The 21,746-nt window shown below is 36.5% G+C and overlaps 1 protein-coding gene across 1 annotated transcript in view; it reads left to right on the top strand.

The window, feature by feature from the left end:
* The window catches only part of LOC149075413 (uncharacterized), a 30,073-nt gene extending 9,307 nt beyond the window's left edge, over positions 1-20,766 (top strand). Inside the window, exons 2-3 of the mRNA XM_089245394.1 lie at positions 17,572-18,278; positions 20,571-20,766. Of these exons, the coding sequence (XP_089101520.1) occupies positions 17,572-18,261 (690 nt within the window). The 3' untranslated portion in view covers positions 18,262-18,278; positions 20,571-20,766. The remainder of the gene's footprint in view (positions 1-17,571; positions 18,279-20,570) is intronic.
* The last annotated feature ends 980 nt before the right edge of the window (positions 20,767-21,746 follow it).

The following is a 21,746-nucleotide window of genomic DNA, read 5'->3' as shown; positions in this document are numbered from 1 at the left end:
AAAACTATTATGCAGTGCAAATTAAATTATATAAATTGAATGAATTTATACTTAACCCTCTATGATTCACCCCAACAAAAAACGTACTAAATTTTTTTTCTCACAAAAATGTGTGTAAACTGGTGTCGTTAGCATATTTTTAATTGGAGCATTGACACAGCTATTTAATTTACTAGAGTGGAGTTTTTAATCAACTAAAATAGTTAATTAAAGGTGAAATATGCAGTTTGCCTTGATTTCAACATTATCCATGAACAAATAAAATCTTTTTTAGCAAATTTGAATGATTTTCAAGTCGAATTTTACGACAAATTCCCTCTCAATTTGGCGCGATTTTATAAATCTCTGAATGCATAAATTTCAGCAGCTCTCAAAAAAATTGACACCGCCAAGGAATGTACTCGTTCTAGATGAAAAAGGATTGTACTTATATAACCGTATATTGTACTGAAATGACACTAAAGCTATACTTTCTAAAATACCAAAAAATTGAGAAAATAAATTGGTAAAATGGTTTTTTTCCACTATTTATATTTGCCATGTATATTCAAATATACTCGGGACCATAGAGGTTTAAATACCAGAAATGCATAATAAATATCCCTCAGAATTATCATATCTATTTTTTAGATTATTTTATTATGTTATTAAATTATATTAAACCCATTATACGATTCCAGTGAACTTTGTAGAAGATATACGAGTAAATTACTCATATTTGAAAGTACTGAAACATTTTTTTCATGTTATGAAAATACTCCTAGGAATGAATTCAACTTGAAAAATTTTTATTTGAAAATAAGTTCAAATGGATATTGAATTTCAAGTTATGAGGGGGGTTATTGAAATATTATTTCGTTGTTCTTTTTGTAGAATAAATTTTGGGAGAAATCAAATGATATCATCCATTTTGAGTGATGAATTTACGATTTTTTACTATTGGAAATATTTCCGTGAATAACGTTTTTCATTGAAAAGTTCGGATTAGTTTTTAGATGATTTTCATGTTTCTTTTTTTACTCGAAAAATCGTCAAACTGATTTTGTGAAGAAAATGTGACGTTATATCAATTTATATTTGGAAGGAAAATACCGTTAATATGAGTTTAGTGTTAACGAGACTAAAATAAATGTGAGATTAATTTTTATTTTTATTGTGAATACGTCTTTCAAATCAGCTAATAACTGGGTGAAATTGGCTGTAGTTTTTAAAACTAAGCTGACGAAAATATTGTCTCAAATGTTTAGAGAGAAATCACCGTATCTGTATATGTCTTTAGACCCTACATGCAGAAATGTGTGAGTTGCTTTTTCTCACCGCTACTACTACAAAACCACGAATGCATTTCGTCCACATTCTTCTGCGGAATTTTCTCAGAGTTTTTCTCTGCTCTGAATAGTCCTAAGCTCTGACTTAAGGAATTGTGTAAATTTTGAGTTAGAAATATGGGGAATAAGAACTTTTGGGAGTGGGGCTTTCGTCAGAGGGAAGCACTTAAAGTCGAATTTTCAGGGATTTTTCAAAATGATTTTCAGGAGAAAGTGCCTCCGGGAAAAGTGGGATTTATAATATAAAATGTATCAAATATAATTCGGGGGAAAATTTTATCTGAAGATGAATAGACTCTGAATCATCGTGGTTGAAAAAATTTAAACGAATTGATGGACAAAAAAAAATTAAAAACTTCAAAAAATGTATATTTGCTGACATTTATCTTTTTAATGCCGTCAAATTTTGAGTGTCAAAAATGCCAAACATCTTGAAAATTTCCAAAAAATAATGTTCTTTTCTGAAAGGGATATAAGTGACTTTCTATTGCTGAAATTAAATTTAATTGAAAATTATAGGCATTTAATTAATTGAAACGTGAGGTTTCGGATGCTTGGGAGATTACGAAAAATCCCTTCCCTTTGAGATAAATTGTATTTACTTACAAACGAATTGAGAAAAAAACTCAATGGATGAGAGAGATGATAACCAGCTAATTCATGCCAAAAAAATAATATCCTTTTTCTGACTAATTACAGCGAATCGAAAAAAAGCGTCCCCCTCACATTGATAGAAACTAAAATTTCCGCGATTTATAATTAATTAAATTCGTTTGAATAATTTGGTTCCTAAACATTTTAAAACATATTTAAAAAGGTTCTTCTAAGAAAGGATAATTACTAAATTACAAACTCGAATAATTTATACCGACTCGATACTTATAAAATTATCAAGTTCGTCATTTCATTCGATGGCGAGATAATCACACGAAAACAGCCATCTTCCTATCATTTTTCGTGCTAATAAGGCTAAACAAAACCATTAAAAAGCACCGAAGATGTCTGAAGCAATTATTTCAAGGACGCAAAATAATAGTTGAAGAATTATATTTTAGAGTCCATCCAATAAACAGCCTAGAGATATATATTTTATACTCATTTAATAACCGTAAAACCTTTAGCTTTGGTCGGCAGTTTCGTTTTAATTAGAATGGGTTATACCATGAAGGCCTCTCCTCAATCTTCACTTGGCGGTCTCAAAATACACGAATATTAAATAGACGATGATCGAGGGCGGGAAGAGAGGACAACCTCCATCGTATATTTAAAGGTTTCGAACGCTAATTAAAGGAGGTTCGAGTTTCAAAGGAAGGATGAATAATTTAATACTTGTTTGTTATACGGCAACTTATGATCTCTCGTCATCGTTGCAATGGAGGAGGCCGCCTCTCCAATAAGTTAGCGTGGGAAGAGGTATCGATATTACTATCGGGTTTTTTCCCCTTGAAGTTTCTCAAATTTGAATTTTATTTCTCACTTTGATATCATGGGTTAGGGATAAGGTTGCAAAAAAGGTTACATGCTCTTATCTCGTAGATTGGAAAATACTTAATCTCGAATGGTGTAAGTTATACTTTATAGAAACTCAGAACACCGATAGATATATTGGTATGATCATCATATGAAGTATATATTATTAGAGAGTCGGATTATAATATTATAATTAAAATCGGAGACCTGAAGTTTAGGAGCTAAAAATTGTAAAAACAGGCATTGACAAAAGCACTTAAATTTTTAAAATAGTCTTAAAATTTCTAATTGGGTTTAGTTTATGTGTGTTTAATATTTTTTTTAATTTTTCCTATTTTGAACCGATCTGTATTTCTAAATGAAAAGTGCCTATAGACATAAGCATTAGGAACATAAGAGCTACATACGCGTGCTCTTGTTGTCACACAAGGCTTGAGATAGGAAGAAAGATTTGATTTCTTGAGTATGTTTACATTGGAGAAACGCAGGTGTCTGGGAAATATGAACGAAGTGTTTAAAATCTTCAACGGGATGAACAGGAGGGACCGTGAGTTATTTATGCACCGACGATCAACTGCTTCGACCAGAAGACACCAGTATCGTTTAGTAAAGGACAACTCCAGGTTGTGGTGTCGCAGGGAATTTTCCTCTAAAAGGGTTGCTGAAGTATTTAATAGTTTACCAATAGTCGTCAATTCTAACACAACTGACACATTATTTAAAAGTAAGTAGAAGACATAGTGAGATGAATTGAGAAGCTATCCATACTTAGAACAAGACAACCATATTCTTTCTTATGGGCAGAGTTTTATATAGTATTAATTATATATGGTTTTTTTTTCCTTTCGTGATATATGCTTTTATATTGGGTTGCAGTGTTTTGGTATATTTGACATACACATTTTTTATGGGCATAATTTTCAGCCACTTCATTGGGTAATGTGCCTGTTGTGACCTTTGTATTTGTATTTGTAGGTAGCATCATATGTCTTTTCTCTATTCAGAGGAAGCTTTTGACAGAGTTCAACCAGTTTTCAGTATCACCATGGAGCTTTGGAGCTTTCACGAAAACATTTTCTGAGCCATTGTGTTAACTTTGGCTATTTGAAATCCTAGCGTATAGTGCGTTTTGTATCTGCTTTCTCAGAGTCTTGTCCTTCACAAAAAGTGATTTTTCACATTTTTGCTGAAGAATTTCATCAAGGCAGGACAAGTCTGAAAGGCGGAGACGAACGCGAATAACCCTCCCTTAGCTGTGACCTTTCAAAACAATCTTTTTTGCAGAAGCCATACTGAAGAAAAATATTCAAATAACTTACGAAATACTGGTTTGGACGTTTGAGAACCGGCAGAATTGAACATTTTTCACTCCAGTATTTTCTCTCAGGGTGGAAGCGAGCCGAATAATGTCCCACACGTTGATGGATCAACGAAAAGGAGAAAGAACGGATTGGTGTAAATTTGACATGCAACAATTTGGCAATATGTCTTCGAGACGCATTTGAATATCATCACAGTTGATAAAATATCGAAAGTCACAACCATCAATGATATTAAAAAAAAAGTAGTCCCAAGTGTGGCTCTATGTAAATGATAAGACACCGAAAAAAGTAGGGTGTAGGCTTTAGAATGGTGGCTTCTTTGCAAAAAACTGTTTATTTATCCCTCCATTCCATTAGGAAAAAAATGATCACTGTGATGCACAATTTTTTCTTCTCAGCAAGTGTTTTCCCAGATCCGCGCGCGAGGGAACTTTTAAAACGAACAAGGTCATTTCTCTTCTTGAATTAGCGACTCACTCTGTGTCAGAACATTGCAAAAGTTTTACGAAATTCCCTGGTTCAAGTGGTGTCACATCCACCTTAAAGTTCAGACTTGGCCCTGTTGGGGTTGTATTTTGTTACTAGAAGTTGAAGTTGAGGAAACCGAGTGACATACAGGCTCTGTCACACTGGCGATACTGTATAAGTACTGTATCGTATGTCATCGGAACTTCATTGAACGCATAAAAATAATCCCTGCTTTCACCGATTGCAGAAACAAAATAAGGTCATATATGGCAGGGCCGTAACTAGTATTTTTCCCTCCCGGGGCAAACATTATTTTGCCTCTCCCACAACTTTGAAATTCGATAATTTTGTAATGGTGTTCTTTGTTCCCACTTAAAACTGCCGTCCCTAAATTTTGCTGTCCGGTGCAGTTGACCCCCTGCCCCCCCCCCTCTAGTTATGGTCCTATATATGGGCACATAGCCAGTGGGTTGTTACAATCTTCTTAGATAAATTGAGTAAAAAATTAAATCAAAGATAAAATATAAACAATCAGAAATAAAAATTGGCCAAATAACCGCAATCATAATCTTAGTTCATCATCAAAAACACCATAATTTAGTCTCTGTTACTAGAAGTAGAAGAATCCTCAAAGAATTGAAATCTTTCCTAACCCAAGAGAATAATAGGCTAGTGATTTTCACAGATAGAAATATGTATTGACGAAAGGATGAAAAGATAAGAAACAAGCATTTTTGTTAAATTAATATCTTATTAATACTCATTGAAAAAAAAATACGTAGCCCGAAGAAAAGGGTAGCTCATACTCGAAAGAAAGAAACATGAGTGATCTATTTATCTGTCTATCCTCTGCGATTTTATTTATAGAACGCGAGATTTGATCATAAGTAAATCTAGGTCAAGTACTTTATTTAGTTTATCTCATTTTGGCACACTGAACAAAATCAATCGAATTTATTGGTTCCGAAAATAACCCCCATGAAATGAAAATAATGATACTTCTTGGATGAGAGAGAGAGAGAATTGCCGATTTCAATTGCAATAATGTTTTGCCAAGTTCGATGATACACTCAAAGTAAAACCCCTCTAAACGGTCACCCATGTTTTACGAGAAATAAAAATATTCCGGCAAAAAAGCCTATTTAAATAATGTATTTTGAACCCCCGCTGAACGGTTACCGTCTGATGGACACCTTTTTCATCATTCATTCAATTTGGACTAAAACCCCTACACGGAGTCGAATTTTTGATTCGAAGTATGCTCAGTAGATGGCAGCACAAGCTCGAATACAGTATTTTATGCACTTTTTGACTACTTTTCAATGAAACTTTGGCTTGAAGTTTTTGTTAATTTTTTGCACCTCTGATGTCGGTTTTATGTTTGTGCTCGTACATTTTACATGATTTCACACTAATTAATACCAGTGCTAGTAAACATCTCTCTCTATCACTGAAGCCCCGTTTACGTGGGAAATAGAAAAAAGCGGGTTTAAAACCCTCTTCGAGAATTTTCACTAATGACTGCTCCCCATTTCTTTCCTTACGAAGGATAAAAGTGGTCAAGCGGGTGCTAGAACCCCTAATGCTACCGTAATATTGCACATGTAAACAACCTGCTTCAATGTCTATTCACACACATCCGTCACGACTCATCGCAACCACGAGACTCTCGCTTCGTCTCAGCTAAAAAAAATATTCTCCTTGCCTCTACTAGCCTTTCCATTCACATTCATCAGGTGCAGTGCAGAATCCGATCCGTCATATTTCAGTTCTGTTGCGAGGAAATGTTTGAAATTTCTGACGGCCGCCTGTGGGTAATATTCGCCAATTTTTCAAGATTTTCAAGTAAAATGGGATATTTTGATTTCGTCTAACTTCGTTTTATTCATGAAATAATGAATGCAGCTGAACCAAGGTATGAGGGGCATTGAATAAAATGATAAATTGCGATCAAATAAATTTTTGCAAATTTTTTTTTAGGCAGATAAGTCGCAATTTAAGGCTCTTGCCGAAATCCTCTTTTCTCGCACTAGCAAACCGACGGCCGATGGGGCGAAAGGTAAAATCATAAATTGAGATCAAATAAATTTTTGCTCTTTTTTTTTCGGCAGATAATCCGACATTTTAGGCCCGGGAGGACGCAATTTAGGCTTGCCATTAGACGATGGCATAGGTGGTCCGGAGGCAGACTTGATGAAATTATTCATCCTATTAATTATCGTTCTCTTCCTATTGATGATAAAAATGATCTGAACGACCATTTCTTTGCTATTCTTGCTCTATATCACTTGATATGTGAGCGCAATTCATAATTTCACTCTTCGCTCCCTCCCCCCATCGGCTGTCGGCTTGCTAGTGCGAGAAAAAAGGGTTTCAGCAAGAGCCTTAAATTGCAGCTTTAATGCCGAAAAAAAAATTTGCTAAAATTTATTTGATCTCAATTTCTTATTTCACCCTTCACCCTCATCTGCATATGGTTTGCTTGGATAAGGTGAGTTGTTTTTTGGAAGCAATTGAAATTGCGGCTTATTTTTTGAAAATTAAATTTGTGTGATTTATAAAAATTTATTTCATTCTTATTTAATTTTCATTCTATGCCGCCACATCGTGTTCATAAATTTTCGAAGTCTGTTAATTTAACTATTATTATTAAATTTATATTTAAATGTGGAGATTGAAACTCGAAATATTTCTTCTTGTAATTCCTTTTCGATTATCCTGAAACCTAACTGACTGAACAGATATGTATGGATAGTTCTGACTGTAACGAGTCGTATGCATCGGTGTCTGAACAAAGACGACTGCACTGATGTGCGTGAATAGACGTTAAGAGTGAAGATTCCGGAGAGAAAAAAATTGATCTCATATCGAATACATTGAAAACATAAAATGGGAGTTATGCTCTTTTTTACGAATGAATTCAATGTCCGAAAGACACATATACGTTCCATTTTTAAATAAAAGGAACATTTGCAAGAAGAATAACAGGAAAACGGAAATCAAGCTATGAGAAACAAATTTCCGGAAACAAAAGGACCATATACACAGTTGTGTACGGCTGCTTTGCTTCAGCGAGAAACAAGAATTCAGCTCTTTCCGACCTTATTTTACGAGAAAAAGTTCTAGAACCTGCAGGAGAAAACTCTGATTTATCAACTTCAAAGCTTCAAATGGTTGGTTGGATCGTTTCCGTGAGTGTCACGAAATTCTATTTAAGAAATTATGCTGGAACTGTAGATGCCAATGAGGAATTGTGCAAAGAACGGAGTAAAAAATTGCCAAAAATTTAATTCTGTGTATTTGCAATAATTACGTGCTTTCATGATTTTAAATATGATCAATCATGATTTTATATTGTCAGAATTTCATTCATTTCCAAGCAAAGAACCATTTCAATTATTGTTAATACTGCATTTTACTGTTGTAACAAGTACCCAATCTTTTAGTACACCGCCAATCGACTGCTTTTACAAGGGGACAACAGTATCGATTGGTGAAGGACAATGCAAGGCTATAGTGTCGCAGGGAATTTTTCTCTAATAGGGTTGTTAATAAATGGAATAGCTTACCCCCGGAGGTAGTAAATTGTAACACAATTGACACGTTTAAAAAGAAATACGATAAACATGTTGGGGTAAATCGAGAAGCTATCCATTCTTAGAATAAGTATTCTTTATGGGCATTGTACAATATTTTATCACGTGTATATATTGTTTGCAATTTTTGTTAATTGCATTTTTAATTGGGTTGCTATATTTTTGAAATATATGGCATCCATATTTTTATGGGCATCTTTTTCTCAGCCACCTCGTTGGGCATTTTGCCTGTTGTGGCGTTGTATTTGTATTTATGATCAAATTTTTTTGTCCCGCGAGTTCCGCAAAAAGGGGTTTTATTGTATATTCTTTCGTGTAGTTGGGTCTGTGATTGGATAGTTAAGAGTGAAAACTAGCAAATTATATTTCGTCAAACATCTGATTGAACAATAAATTAGTAGATAGAAGAGAAATATTCCATCTATTCACTATTATATATTTTTTGGACCGTGCGGTACGTCTGGAGTTGAAATTTTCAGTTTTATACTTCCTTCTGAACAAACAGTCTTTTCGAAAGAAGTTTTTTATCATAATATTTTGGAGTTTCAGGATCAATTTTATGTTTTTGGGAGCTGGAGTATCAAGGCATCGTGCTTAGGCGTCTTAGAGATGCGTGGTATAACCTCGAGGGTTGAGAATCTTTGTTGCAGGGAGAGGAATATATATATTTATTTCTAAATTTCAGTTTTTGAGAACCAACTGACAGAAGTAAGGAAATGAAAAATTTAATCGTTCTCGTACAACGCCATTTCTCTTGGTGATGATGATGATCATGATATTTACCTGAAATGGGGTGTGAATATTTTTCTGCGTGACGCAGTTTTTCTCTGACTCAGTCTTTTGTCGAAATTTAGATCCTTCTTTTTTTCCCCCCTCAGTTTCGAAATATTGATAAATGCAGTTAAACTCGAATGCAACGTCATTCTCGAAGTTTTGTAGTTTTAACCAAGGTTTTGAAGTTTATAAGATGCAGGTGTATGAAATATTCAGGGTGAACGTGACTCAATCCGCGGGGGATAGACGAGCCCAAGTGGATCATGAAACAACACCTACCAACCCTGTCCTATCTCGAACATTTTTCGAATTTCGCTGAATTATGGAATAAAAATGCGTCAGGTCTGAAAAAAACCTAAATTTGTGAAGTTTCTGAAAAAGCCACAAGCAAATTAAGCACATATTTGGGAAGAGCAGAAAATGTATCTTATACATAAGGTGACACCATTTTCATCAAAATATCTGAATTTATTGGCGAGCTACAAGCACTGAAAAATTGGCACAGTTCAAAATCGAATTGTCACCAAATTCAGTGACCGTCAATTCCGCAAACCTTATCAGATACAATCAGTCAAATTTAACAGACTTGTCCGTTGCGACAGCTTTCGAAAGCGCCTACACTAAACCATATCGGTGTTGTAGTTCAGGAGAAATGTCGCCTCTAGTTTGCAATGCATCACTGAAATCGGCTTCCGTCGAAGTAGATATTCGATGAAAATTCGGAATTGGTGGTTCATATTTTGGCGACAGTTTTGATTTTGCGAAAAGATCCTATAAGGGGACACCACTTCTATGAAGATGTCTGAAATCTGAGTCTAAATTTCTCCTGAACTATAGTCCGTTTCAGGTTAAGTTTGCAGTGAAGAGGAAGCTACGAGGGAACCGCATCACTCGTTGCTATGACAACGAAAGCCTCTTAACCTATGTATCGATGCGCGGCCTCGGTAAGGTATGGCTGATTCTCGCCAATCTCGCAGAAAAAAATTATTTTTTTCGTATAACGTAATGCTTGTAGAAAAAATTGCAGTCAGTAACAATTAGCTAATGAAAAAAAAAAACCATCGTCGATACTTTCATAAATTAAAGTGCGGTTTTCGAAAAAAAAATTTTTTTTATTGAAAAGTATCTTAGTAACTTCTATTAACCCGGTTTTCACGTTTGAATTTGGGAATAGCCCCAAATAATAATAAAAATGATACGGAAAAATTTAGAATTCTTTTACTCACTTTTCTTGCCGAAATTTCCGTCGCTCACCCACCCAAACGCACGGTATACGTCGATGCCACTTATTATCACTACAGTTTTAGTCATTTCTTACGGATTCCCATTCTATGGAATCCTGACTTGAAGTTGTAGAACTATTGGATTCTCTATTACTTATTAATTGTTGTTGCTCCAATATGTGTTCCATCAGGCCATCTGCAATCCAAAATTCCTCTTCCTTTCAATAACGTGCTTTATGCATTATTGCCAAAAAGAACGGAGAACGTTTTAGCGTGTCTATCTCTGGTGAAGAGATACAACTGTCACAGAAGGAAAAAATACACTGCAAGCCTAAACCATTGTGGGTCTCTCTCTCTCTCTTGCTTATTTATATTTATCTGGAGAGACAGCCTCTGTGTGTGCTATGGGGGAGAAGTTGGTGTGGACGCAAAAGAGACAATTACTTATGTCAACACCCTCCGCTATCGGCTATTGGAATTCAGAAACCACCCCTATCCTACTAACACGGCAAGAAATAGATAATTAAAAAAAAGGGGGGGCGCCGTAATAAAGAGTGGAACCGTAACCTACACCCATAAAGAGAGCCTCTCACAACGGTATCGGCGCTGTCGTGAAAGAGGGACACTTCCTGTAATCTATGAGTGAATATCTGAATTCGTTGGAGGCAATTTTCGGGAGAAAAAAAAAACTGATTGAATATTCGTCGTAGGCCTATAACTACATTCAGAACTGAATGGAAAATTCAACAAAATGACGATATAATATATATATATAATTGTGCAACCAAAAAAAAAGCACGACAGTGATATTGGCGGGGAAAATTTCTTGGAAATCGCGCCAAAATGTTCTTGAGCTCGCCATGGATTTTTGATAATGGTAACCGATATTTTTTCTAATTTAAAAATTTTAAACAAATATACATTGGTTCAAAACGGTATTTTTCAGTATCTTTTTCGAAATCATAAAAAAATTTGAAATATTCTGTATAAATGATCATCAGAAACATCCGATGTATGGGAACTATATTTTGCGGCGAAGGAATATACTCTCTACCTTTCTCTTCACTGCAAAGTTAACCTGAAACAAACTATAGAACACTGATGTGATTCATTGCAGACTCTTTCAAAAGCTGTTGCAATTGATAAGTTTTGGTAAATTTGACCGATTGTAGCTGGAAGGGTGTTTCCTCAATTGGCGGTCACAGAAATTGGCAGCAATTCAATTTTGAACTCTGTCAATCTTTCAGTGTTTGTGTATCTCGCCAATAAATCTAGATAATGGGGAAAAATAATGGGTAAGATGGAAATGGGGTGTCACCAAATTAGTCATTTTTGTATAAAATTTTACTGGAGTGAACTTTCATAACACTTTTTGATGGAAAGCGTCTCAAAGTGGTAAAAGCAATAACCAATTTTGAACTGCCTATGCCAATTTCTATGAAAAAGTCCTTTTTATGTCACATTTTAAGCGAAGTTCATGTAGTATTCGAATCACGATTGCAAAAAAATTATGAAAATGAAATTATTTGTTTTTTCCCCAATTGATTCAGCTAGTAATGCTTGTGTGTGCGTGATGCAGGTATGGTACCAAAATTCAAAAGATTGTATGGTATGCTCATAAGTCGCACCCAGATCTTATGAGACTCTTGGAGGGAAGACATTCCTCGTTTAATAACGTGATGTCTAAAGCCTTCAAGATTTACTCAAAAGGCATTTAATTTAAAAAAAATCATTTTTTTTCGGATAAAGTGACGTAAATGCGGGTTGATGTAAGTCGGGATATTTATACACATGCCGAAAGTAGGTCGAAAAGGGAACGATTGGTGTTATGTGACCTGCGCATCTTGATGCGGCATTTCCAACGACACTTTTTAACAAGAGCATGTTTTTTTATTATTATTATTTGTCGATTGACTGACATTGTCTTGGAAGATTCAAGGCTCCGCTATATTTTGTGAGCAATTTACCGTAAAATAACAATTTCTTCCATCCAAGTGTTTGTTTTTCTTTGTCGATTATCCTGATACTTTCACACTTGGGTTATTCTCCAACAACATAAAGATCGCTTACTCTTCCTACACAAATATTATATTTTAAACATGCATACTTTACATTCATTTTATATACAGTCGCTTTTATAAGATAGATTGGGGGGGGGCAGCAGCTGGCCCGTGAGCCACTTGGCTCGCGAGAGATCATTTTGTGTAGCTCGCCGACCAGGTAAAAATACTATGTGTTAAATTTAATTTATGATCATTATTTGAGCTATTGGTTCCAATTGCAGACTTCCTGATTGACAGATTATTTACATTCATTATTTCTAGGAACAAAAATGATTTACTTTGTTCTCACCGTACTGCGTCTTCGGGGACACAAATTGTTCTTAAAGTTTGAGAAGAAGAAATGTTTTTTTTTTCTATTACTTTCCGCCTAGCTGTCAAAGCAAGTTGCCCGTTGTATGCTCGGTATTTGCATCTGTATGCGTATTTGGTGTTGTGCTCACTATGTGATGAATCTTTTTCAAAGTGGATCCATACTCACAATTGTACCTCGAAACTCTAACCGACTAGGCTACGCATACACTTAATAATTCCAAATAGCAAAAATGCGTCATATTTGATAGTCGGATTCATATTATGCTGTTGATCAAGAATGTTCCTATCCCGGACACTATGATTATTTTTGCATAAACGCATTCATTTTTGAATTTCGACATGGAAAGCTGGTAGCAATTGATGCTGCACCAGACCGGAACTTCTTCAAAGCGAACCACCGACATTCTGGTTGAAAAATATAGCGCACACGTAATTAGAACACATTTATAACAAATCTGGTTACGGAGCAATCTTATGAACGTACAGGAGCTCACATCTTTTCCTGTCTATAGATAGTTTATATATATGCCTGTGTGGTACATCTTCTATCGTGTGTTCACCCATTTCGATGGTCAACATTATCCACGCGACTGGTTTTTGCCACTCTTTTCACCCTCAAGTGTCTATTTGATCCGTTCGGCCCCACTGGTTGTCACTGTAGGAGGGGGTGCTAACTCAAGGGTATGGGGGGAAAATGAATGCAGGAAAATTTGGAAAAACATGTTTTATCTAAAATTCAAACTTTGGACGTATTAGATGAAATAAATTACAAAATAAACAAATTTGTGATGCATTGCATCTAATTGGAAATACAATCAGAGATAAACAATGATTATGTATCAGTTTATGAGGAAGTAGAGGATCGTGTGGTTACTCCTTATCACTCTTTACATGCAATTTATGGCCCGCAAGTGGCATAAATACCACATATCTTGCCCGCAGAATGGAAAGGCTGTTTATTCCTATATTATACGAGAAACATCATTGAACTCAACTCTCTCTCTCTCTCTCTCTCTCGTGCTGCCCCTACCAAATAACACTGTTAAACTTCTTCAATTAAAATCGGTGTGACCGGTTTTTTTATTAATGTGTCGCGTGAAAAAAAAAACAATATGGTATGATATTAATGAATATCTTTTAGCAATAGTATGAATTGAAATATATCGAGTTTACTGCAAAACTTTAACAGTTGTTGTTTGTGTGTGGTAAATTAACATTAGTAAAGTCTCCCAACTTTTCATAATTATAATTGAAAAAAATATAGACCAGAAACAGGTTGATTAACAGACCAGAATTGAACGTTTCCGTCGCTGCCCAGCCTTTGCCGGCTGTCTGGCGGCTTACAGATCACCAGGGGTGGTATGTGAAGGAAAAAGACAAGTTTGTGCATGTGTGTAAGGTGTATAGTGTATGTATGTGTAGAGAATGAAAGAGCCAGGAGAATATTGTTAACAAATCTTTGCGAAATGAATACTGTTAAAGTTTTGCAGTAAACTTGGTACTTTAATTTATATTATTGTTCAAAAATATATTCATTAATACCACACCATATTTTTTTTCATGAGGCATATCAATTGAAAACTGGTCACAGATTTCGATTAAAGAGATATAACAGTTGCGGTTTTATATAATAGGTGGCAGCAAGAGCTTCAATTCAACGATGTTTCTTACTTGTTATATAATACTGTATTGCCGAGTGTAATCCGAAGAAAGATTTTGAAAAGTAATTTCACTCCTCTCCAAATTTTTTTTATCGATAATTTTTTAAATAGAGGGATGTTTTCTTTTAACGAATAACAGAGAAATATCACCATAAAAAAACAAAACCTAAAATTTGAAAGAGTAATTTCCTTCTTCAATGAAATTGGGAGGAGTAAAATCGAATTTTGATGCGTGAATCACGCATGTAGATACATATTGGCGAACACTAGTCACGATCTAAACTGGATTCGCAGGAGCTTCCTAGCTGAGTCGTACAAATCCCCTTACGGTACTGTTAGAAACGCTCTTATTGCGTCACAGGTTTCACTGATTTCGGGAAACAAACAGTCCCATTTTTGTTGAGTTTGGATCACTGCTCAAAAAAGTCAAAAACTCTTGTTCTAACTTCATCAGTTAATTTTTTCGATTCGAAACAGAAATTTATGGTGACTCTCTATCTCGGCTCATATCAAAAACAATTAGGGGCCGTTCAAGTATTACGTAAGCAAATTTTTAGCCATTTTTGACCCCCCCCCCCTTGTCAGCAAAGTTTCGTCATCAGCTCTGCCCCTCTCAATCCTAACTCATATTTTCATAAAGGGTGGTTGATGACGTAATCATTATCCAAACCCCCCTCCCCCCTTGTCATCAAAAGTCAGGAAATCGAAAACCCCTCCCACCTCCCCCATCGATGATGATGTAATACTTGAACTGCCCCTTACGAACAATCCAAATAAATTAATACGGAATGTGAATATTAGAGGACTCGTATGTCATTTCATAGTATCTAATGCCATCGATGTTTAAAAGATCGCTCGACGAACAAAATGAAGCAAAGTTAAGCCGGAGAATTTTTTATACTTAAATTTGGCACAATGAAGATTAGTGAATGAGTCACATGGTTACTCTGGAGATAAAAGTTTTCAATAACAATCTCTATTGAAGGAGTACGAGCGATTGATGGAAGAAATCTGTGAAATTTATTTATGCAATTTGTTTGGTAACCGATCACAATTTGGTAGCCCTGGAATTAATTTTGAAAATTCTCAAATCTCTCAAATATATTCTGAATTGAGAAATTGAATTTTCTGGATGTTAATACCGAAACTGATATTTGGAAAGAAAAGTGATTTGCCTCCTCCGGGAATCGAACCTGGATCCCCTTGCATACCGGGCAAGAGTGCGCTAACCAGAGACACACTTTTCAATTCCTCATAACACGCATTAGTAGCGTGAAGCGCTGAGTGGAGTCATAGCAGCCTCCCATTTTTTCATTCAAAATACCATCTCTTCATACAAAAACGCCAACTGGGGCGAAAATTGCTGTAGTTAAGGGAGGCTGCTATGACTCCACTCAACACTTCACGCTACTAATGAGTGTTAGGAGGAATTGGGGAAAGTGTGTCTCTGGTGTATTGGTTAGCGCACTCTTGCCCGGTATGCAAGGGAATCCAGGTTCGATTCCCGGAGGAGGCAAATCACTTTTCTTTCCAAATATCAGTTTCGGCATTAACATCCCGAAAATTCAATTTCTCCGTATATTTCAGGCCGGAAAAATACCATCTCTTCATATTCTTAATTGTCATCGGTATTCCCCCTATATGATGCATCTGCAAGGCCCTTAAAGAAATGAAGCGAGTGCTTGTCTCATACTCGATATTTTGCATTGATTACATGTAACCGTGGAGCAATGATCCATAAAAAAATTCGACTCTCAAAGAATGCCTGCCATGGCGTACCATCTTAAATTTCAATAAATGGCTTCGGGTTGGTCGAGAAATTCTTTTCCGGGTCGTTCTGTTTCTCAGGAGTGATGAGACTGTAATAACTTGAATTTGATCCGAGAGAAAACGTCTCTTTCACACGCTCTGTGTTTTGAAATTCTCTTCAATTTAAAATTCCTAGGAGCGATTTGTTTCTCCACGTCTCTCGTGTATCCCAGCAAATTTCGAAAAGGAATTTGCCACTCTGTCGCAGTTTCCATTATTGCTCTGAATCATGTGGACAACGTATTTTAGTAATAATGTTTCTGGGGAAAAAAGATTAGAAAGGAAATGAAAAATAATTATTATCAACGCAATAAGTTGCCATTATTTCTTCACCGTCGAACCTGAAATAACATTAGAAGATAGTATTGTCAATTCTGATGCCTACCAGCATCGTTTTCTTTTCTTACAAGATGAACATCTAGGTAAGTGGTTATCAAACTTCTGTCACCCGTGTCTCTCCCTTGGCCAATTCATTATTAGTCTGTGGCTTCCCCCAAAATAGTTAGGAGGTAGATATTTTTTCTCATATAAAATAACCCCTTCAAAGAATAAATAATAGGCGCAAGTCAATAGTTCCAGCTCGTCGCGATGCCCCTGACAAAGATTGGCGATGCCCCTAGAAGCCGCGACGCACACTTTGAGAAACACCGATAGAAGTGATGACTTAATACGGTTTGCTTATTTCTATTATACAGTTGACGCCGCTTATTAGAATGACAGATAATATTGTCATTTGGATATTTTTATCACTCTTGCAATGTACGGAACGGACTAACATTATGACATGGGAAAAAATTCGTCTATAGTCATCAAAAATGTATATCGAATACAGTATCCATCGAAAGTTTTGCGTTTTTTGCATATTTCGAAGCTAAGGTTGAACCAGACCAGCTTTTTTCACTGTAAGTTATTGTTATCAATCTGCAAGACAATGTAGGGGGCCAGAAGGCTCCCATGTTGACAAAAACTTCTGCACTTGGTTCACAATGTCCGAATCGGGCCGTAATAGTCGCTATGATCCGTTTACATGTAGCACTTCTTTTGCAATTCCTTTCCTACAGTGAAAGCACGTGTAAGGTTGAAAAAAGTTCTTTTCTTCTTCTTCTCATGGTCAGTGTCTGATTAGCGGTTAAATATTTTTTCTCTGAAGACGGTACCCACTGTGTGTCGAAATGCATTAGGAGTTTTTTTGTATTTTTCGCGTATTTACCTTATTCGTTGGTGACTTCTTAATACTTACCATCTTTACTTCAAAATATGGAACACAGATGACGGCACTAACAAGAACATGAAACAAATTCAACTCTAACAACAGAAGTACGTCAGGGCCGTGAATATACATACACTCACAACACTTTCCGACATGTACCGATTCGTTACAAATTCCACAGAGAAATATGTACGAGGGGCATGTTCGATACAGTAGTAGTAGTAATGTCAAATATCTTTGCTGTGCTATTTGCTATGATAACAGTCGTGAATGCTTGAATGTTAAACTATAGTTAACAGAAGCTCACTTTACCCCCACCCTTGTTGTCATTCCAGGCTTCAGATGTCCAGCACGTTTCGCGACAACTCGACCCAATCAGTGGAGGGGACGTACTCCGCCGAAACATCGGGGATATGGGGCAGAGGCATGAAGTCGACTTTCCAGCTAGCAAAGTATTGCGTTCACTGATGGAAGCAAGGATGCTCGATAGCATCGGGGGCGGCCACCTGCTCCGGGCCCTAGACAACGCCATTACCGGACGGAACCCCGACGACTCCAGTCTGATCAACGACGAGCTCTTCAACCTGCTGAAAGACTACAAAGGTAGCGACGCTCTCGCAGCTCTCGAACACATGACAGACGGGGCCGTGATGAGAGCCCTAGAGAATATCGAAGGAACCGATCTTTCGCTAGCGCTGGACAAAGCCGTCAAGGATAGCCGGATGATGGCCCAAAAGAGAACTCTGGACACGCTCAGCGGCGTCGCCTTCGGCGAATCTAAACGCATGAGACCGACCAGCAGTTTAAGTTTAGCCAAAAGAAATTTCGACGAAATCGACAACGTTGGATTCAACGGCTGGCAGAAAAGATGGGGCGGACGATACAATACCTTGGCACTTGCCCGACGGGCTTTCGGAGGACCGTACCGTATGGGTACGAGCTCTCTTGCAAAGAAGAACTTTGACGAAATCGACAGAACAGGCTTCGAAGGCTTTACGAAGCGCAATGCCAAGAGATCAGTTTAGATGAAGGACGAGAGCCGGTAAGAGTAAGCTATAGCTAATACATTATTGTGTATGTAATATGCATAGACTTATTTCAGACCAGCGTTTCTCAATCTTCCTGAAAACAAGAACCAGTGAAATGTCTGAAACATTCTGACATCTGGTGTCCCGTATTACTGAACATTTCCTGTGATTTTCATTATACTGATTCGTTTTAAAACATTTGTCCCGTTTTTCAACGATACCTATTTAAATTCGTAATATTTACTAAAGTCGTGAATACACAGCGTTTACATAATATAAATTATTTTATGATAATTATGGAGAAAACTATAAATATTCATCTTACATATAAATTTGTCAGATTTAACATTTGGTCCGCAGTTTTATTGCGCACGGTTGTGCCTACTTCTGACAATGTTTTTGATGACAATTGACGATGTCCCGTATTCTACAGATTATTGAAATTTTTCCCGCACAGCTCACCGAATTTTATGAAATATGGTCATCAGATCATTTCAATATTTTTTTTCGTGAAATACTATTTCGTATTTCCTGTAATAGCCCTTTATTTCCACATCCTTCAGCAATTTTAGCAGTAATTAGCAGGGAAACATACTTTCTCGATATTATGCTGAGGTGAACTTGGAAAAAAAACGTATCACGTATTAAAAGTTCACTCTGAGTTTTAAATGTTGTAGCTCTGATTGTTCTCTCTGTAGAGGAAACCTGTTTGAAATTGGAAATCGGCTCGCATTAACACCTTGAAGCTGGGAAACTACAGAAGACCAAACTTAAGGCGACCACGGCATCACCATGCTAGTATAGTCAGCGCAACTTTTGCGAAAATCGTCTCTAAATAGTTGTCGACAGTGCGCATGCGTCACCTTGGTGGGAACTCCAAGTTTAAACCGCGCATGTAGGTTTTCTCAATATATTAGCCATTCCTTTGATTACCTTTAGGCTGGAAATCCTGTGTTATCGCCAATTTAAGGCATTGCTACCCCCTTTCCCCCGCTCTGGTTTAGGAGATGGGCAGTATGAGTCAAAAAAGCAGCAAACTCAAATCGCGAGTCGCATCGGGTTTCGTGAGTGCCAATTGTTGGTACATCAAAGAGGTGTGTGTACATTCGTGTCGAGCCGTTCGAGTCATGTTACGGCGCGGAGCGTTATCAATTGACTGCTACCGGATTCTTGGCTTTCCAGATCTTCCTAGGTAAAAGCTTGATTGGCAACAGAAGATACGTGGACTCAGATCAAACGAGCAAAAGCTAAGCGAGTGACGTACACGTGTAGCTAAGGCTTTAAAATAAAAGCTGTGCTGTTTCATGATGTGTTATATACATAATATACAAGAGATACAAGCTGACGTCATTGCTCAAACTGGACCGAGAGTGCGTCCGCTTCGCTACCTTATTAATTACGATAGTTCGTGATAATACATGGAAAGCAAATATAAAAAAAATCCTAATATATAATATTTGAAGTAAATTCATACGTTGAATGCTAATATCAAAAGATATATTTTTACTTAACAACTATTTGTTGGATTCAATCTATTTCTTAGCCTACAGACTATAAAATTAAATACCCCATGCGCATGACTGTTACACTAAAACAACACCATGAGCGAGAGATCACTCACTTAAAAACAGTAAAATGAGGAAATTGTAAACAAAGGCACGTCAATTTTCAGCACGTTTCGTGCGTCGATGTCGTCCGATAAAAAAAAAGTGTTTGAGCAGCGACGTCACGCACTAGCTACGAGACCACGCCCACTGAGCCAAGGAAGCAAGTGTGACTTCAAAGGGATGAAACAGACATTACTATATAGTTCTGACGTGTAGTGTTGACTCCCTTAACGAGTTAATTTCTCAGTCACAAAGAATGCGTCAGCTCAGACTAAATAAAATAAATTGAAGGAAATATTCCGTAATTTTGCAACAGTAGGAGCCTAAAAATATTTCAACGGAGAAGAAAATGGTTTAAGTATAAGAAATCCCGAAGTCGGCAGATGAATCTCTAGAATTTTCATTTCCAAGCTCATAAATCGTGGGTAATATCACTCTCGTACTCTTTCTGAAGAAGACGCAAAACACTTTTTTTGTGTTTGCTCAACCCTCAGTTAAGTTCATATTATGTGGATAAAATGTAAGAGACAAAAAACAAAAGCAGCCACCGTTTCATTAAATAAAGTGAGCTTTCACACAATTGCTCAGGTCGCAAATTAATTCTGTGTGTAATTAACCAACAGTTCCTTTTAATCTAGAGTTCCTAATCCCAAGAGTTTGTGAAATTGATATTCATACTTTTGTTATTTAATCCAACAGGTTTGGAGAAGTTAAAAGAAGAGACGGAAGAGAAGCCATTTTTGTCGAAGATTATGGAGAACATAAACAGAGAAGAATCAAAGCGTGTAAAGACGTGACAAAAAGATTTTTCCGATTTGTTTTTGAACTCATGACTTTTCATCGATGTAACCCAAGATAAAAAATGTCTTAATAAAACGTTGTTGACACCCTTAAAGCTCCTTTTCTTTCGGTCTTCAGATTACATTATTGCGGCTTTTAACATTAAAAATGAATATATAGGGAAACTGTTATACCTTGGCACTTCAAGCTTTTCTCAGTCAAAATTTTTACCTTAAAATTTCACTGAATTCATTTTTAGTATCCTTTATACTCTATGAAACATCACATTAATTTTAAATAATCTTTCTTACTGCAATCATGAAATGTGGATTTTAAAAAAGGCAAAAACGTTCCACACTAGGTACAACAAGGGGTCTTGTACCTTGAAACCAGGGCAAAATCACAAAGATAAAAAATACAAATGCGTTACTGAAAAAACAATATAATTAGTATTTTTAGTATAAACCATATATTGAATTAAAAAACATCTAAATAATGACACAAACCACTCCAGATATAATTATTGATAAATTTACCCAAAAGTAACAAAAAAGGAGGTAGGAAAATATTTATACATATTTATATAGATGAAATGCATAACTATTTTACATTATTCGTTGATCATTTTTGTCGCACCATGGTCATTTTCTGCACACGAGGGCTAATTAGACCGGGAACAATTTATTGCCGATTCCGAACGGCAGACTTGTTTTTTATACTCATCGAGAGGTTGGAGCGCTAACCCCTCGATGGGGGACTCCCTTCGGTAGCAATTCGTACTGCGGTGATGTCGCCGTTTTTTGTTGTACCCCTGTGTCAGGAAAGTTTTCTGACAAGGACGAACCGGGTATCGAACTCGCGACACCTCTAAACATCCTTTGGTGCTTTAGGCGAGCTGGAGTTTTAATTCACCTCTATGAAGGGGCGGGGCTGTCTCTGAAGAGCGGATTTTCTAAGAATCTAAACTTTTAGAGAAACAGAAGTATTGTCTGAGGCTTTCACATGGCCGGCGTTCAATGAGTTACAAGCGGTTTCCCGTCTACGGTATCAAAGCCTTTCTTGCTTGTCGCAGAAACCTACATGCGTTTAACCTCA

This window comes from Pholcus phalangioides, unplaced genomic scaffold (assembly GCF_987345545.1).
Source record: "Pholcus phalangioides strain wild (caught in Gottingen) unplaced genomic scaffold, Ppha-v1.0 ptg000015l_1, whole genome shotgun sequence".
In the NCBI taxonomy this organism is placed as follows: domain Eukaryota; kingdom Metazoa; phylum Arthropoda; class Arachnida; order Araneae; family Pholcidae; genus Pholcus; species Pholcus phalangioides.
Note: the sequence above shows the minus strand (reverse complement) of the source record. Positions and strands in the feature narration are given on the sequence as shown.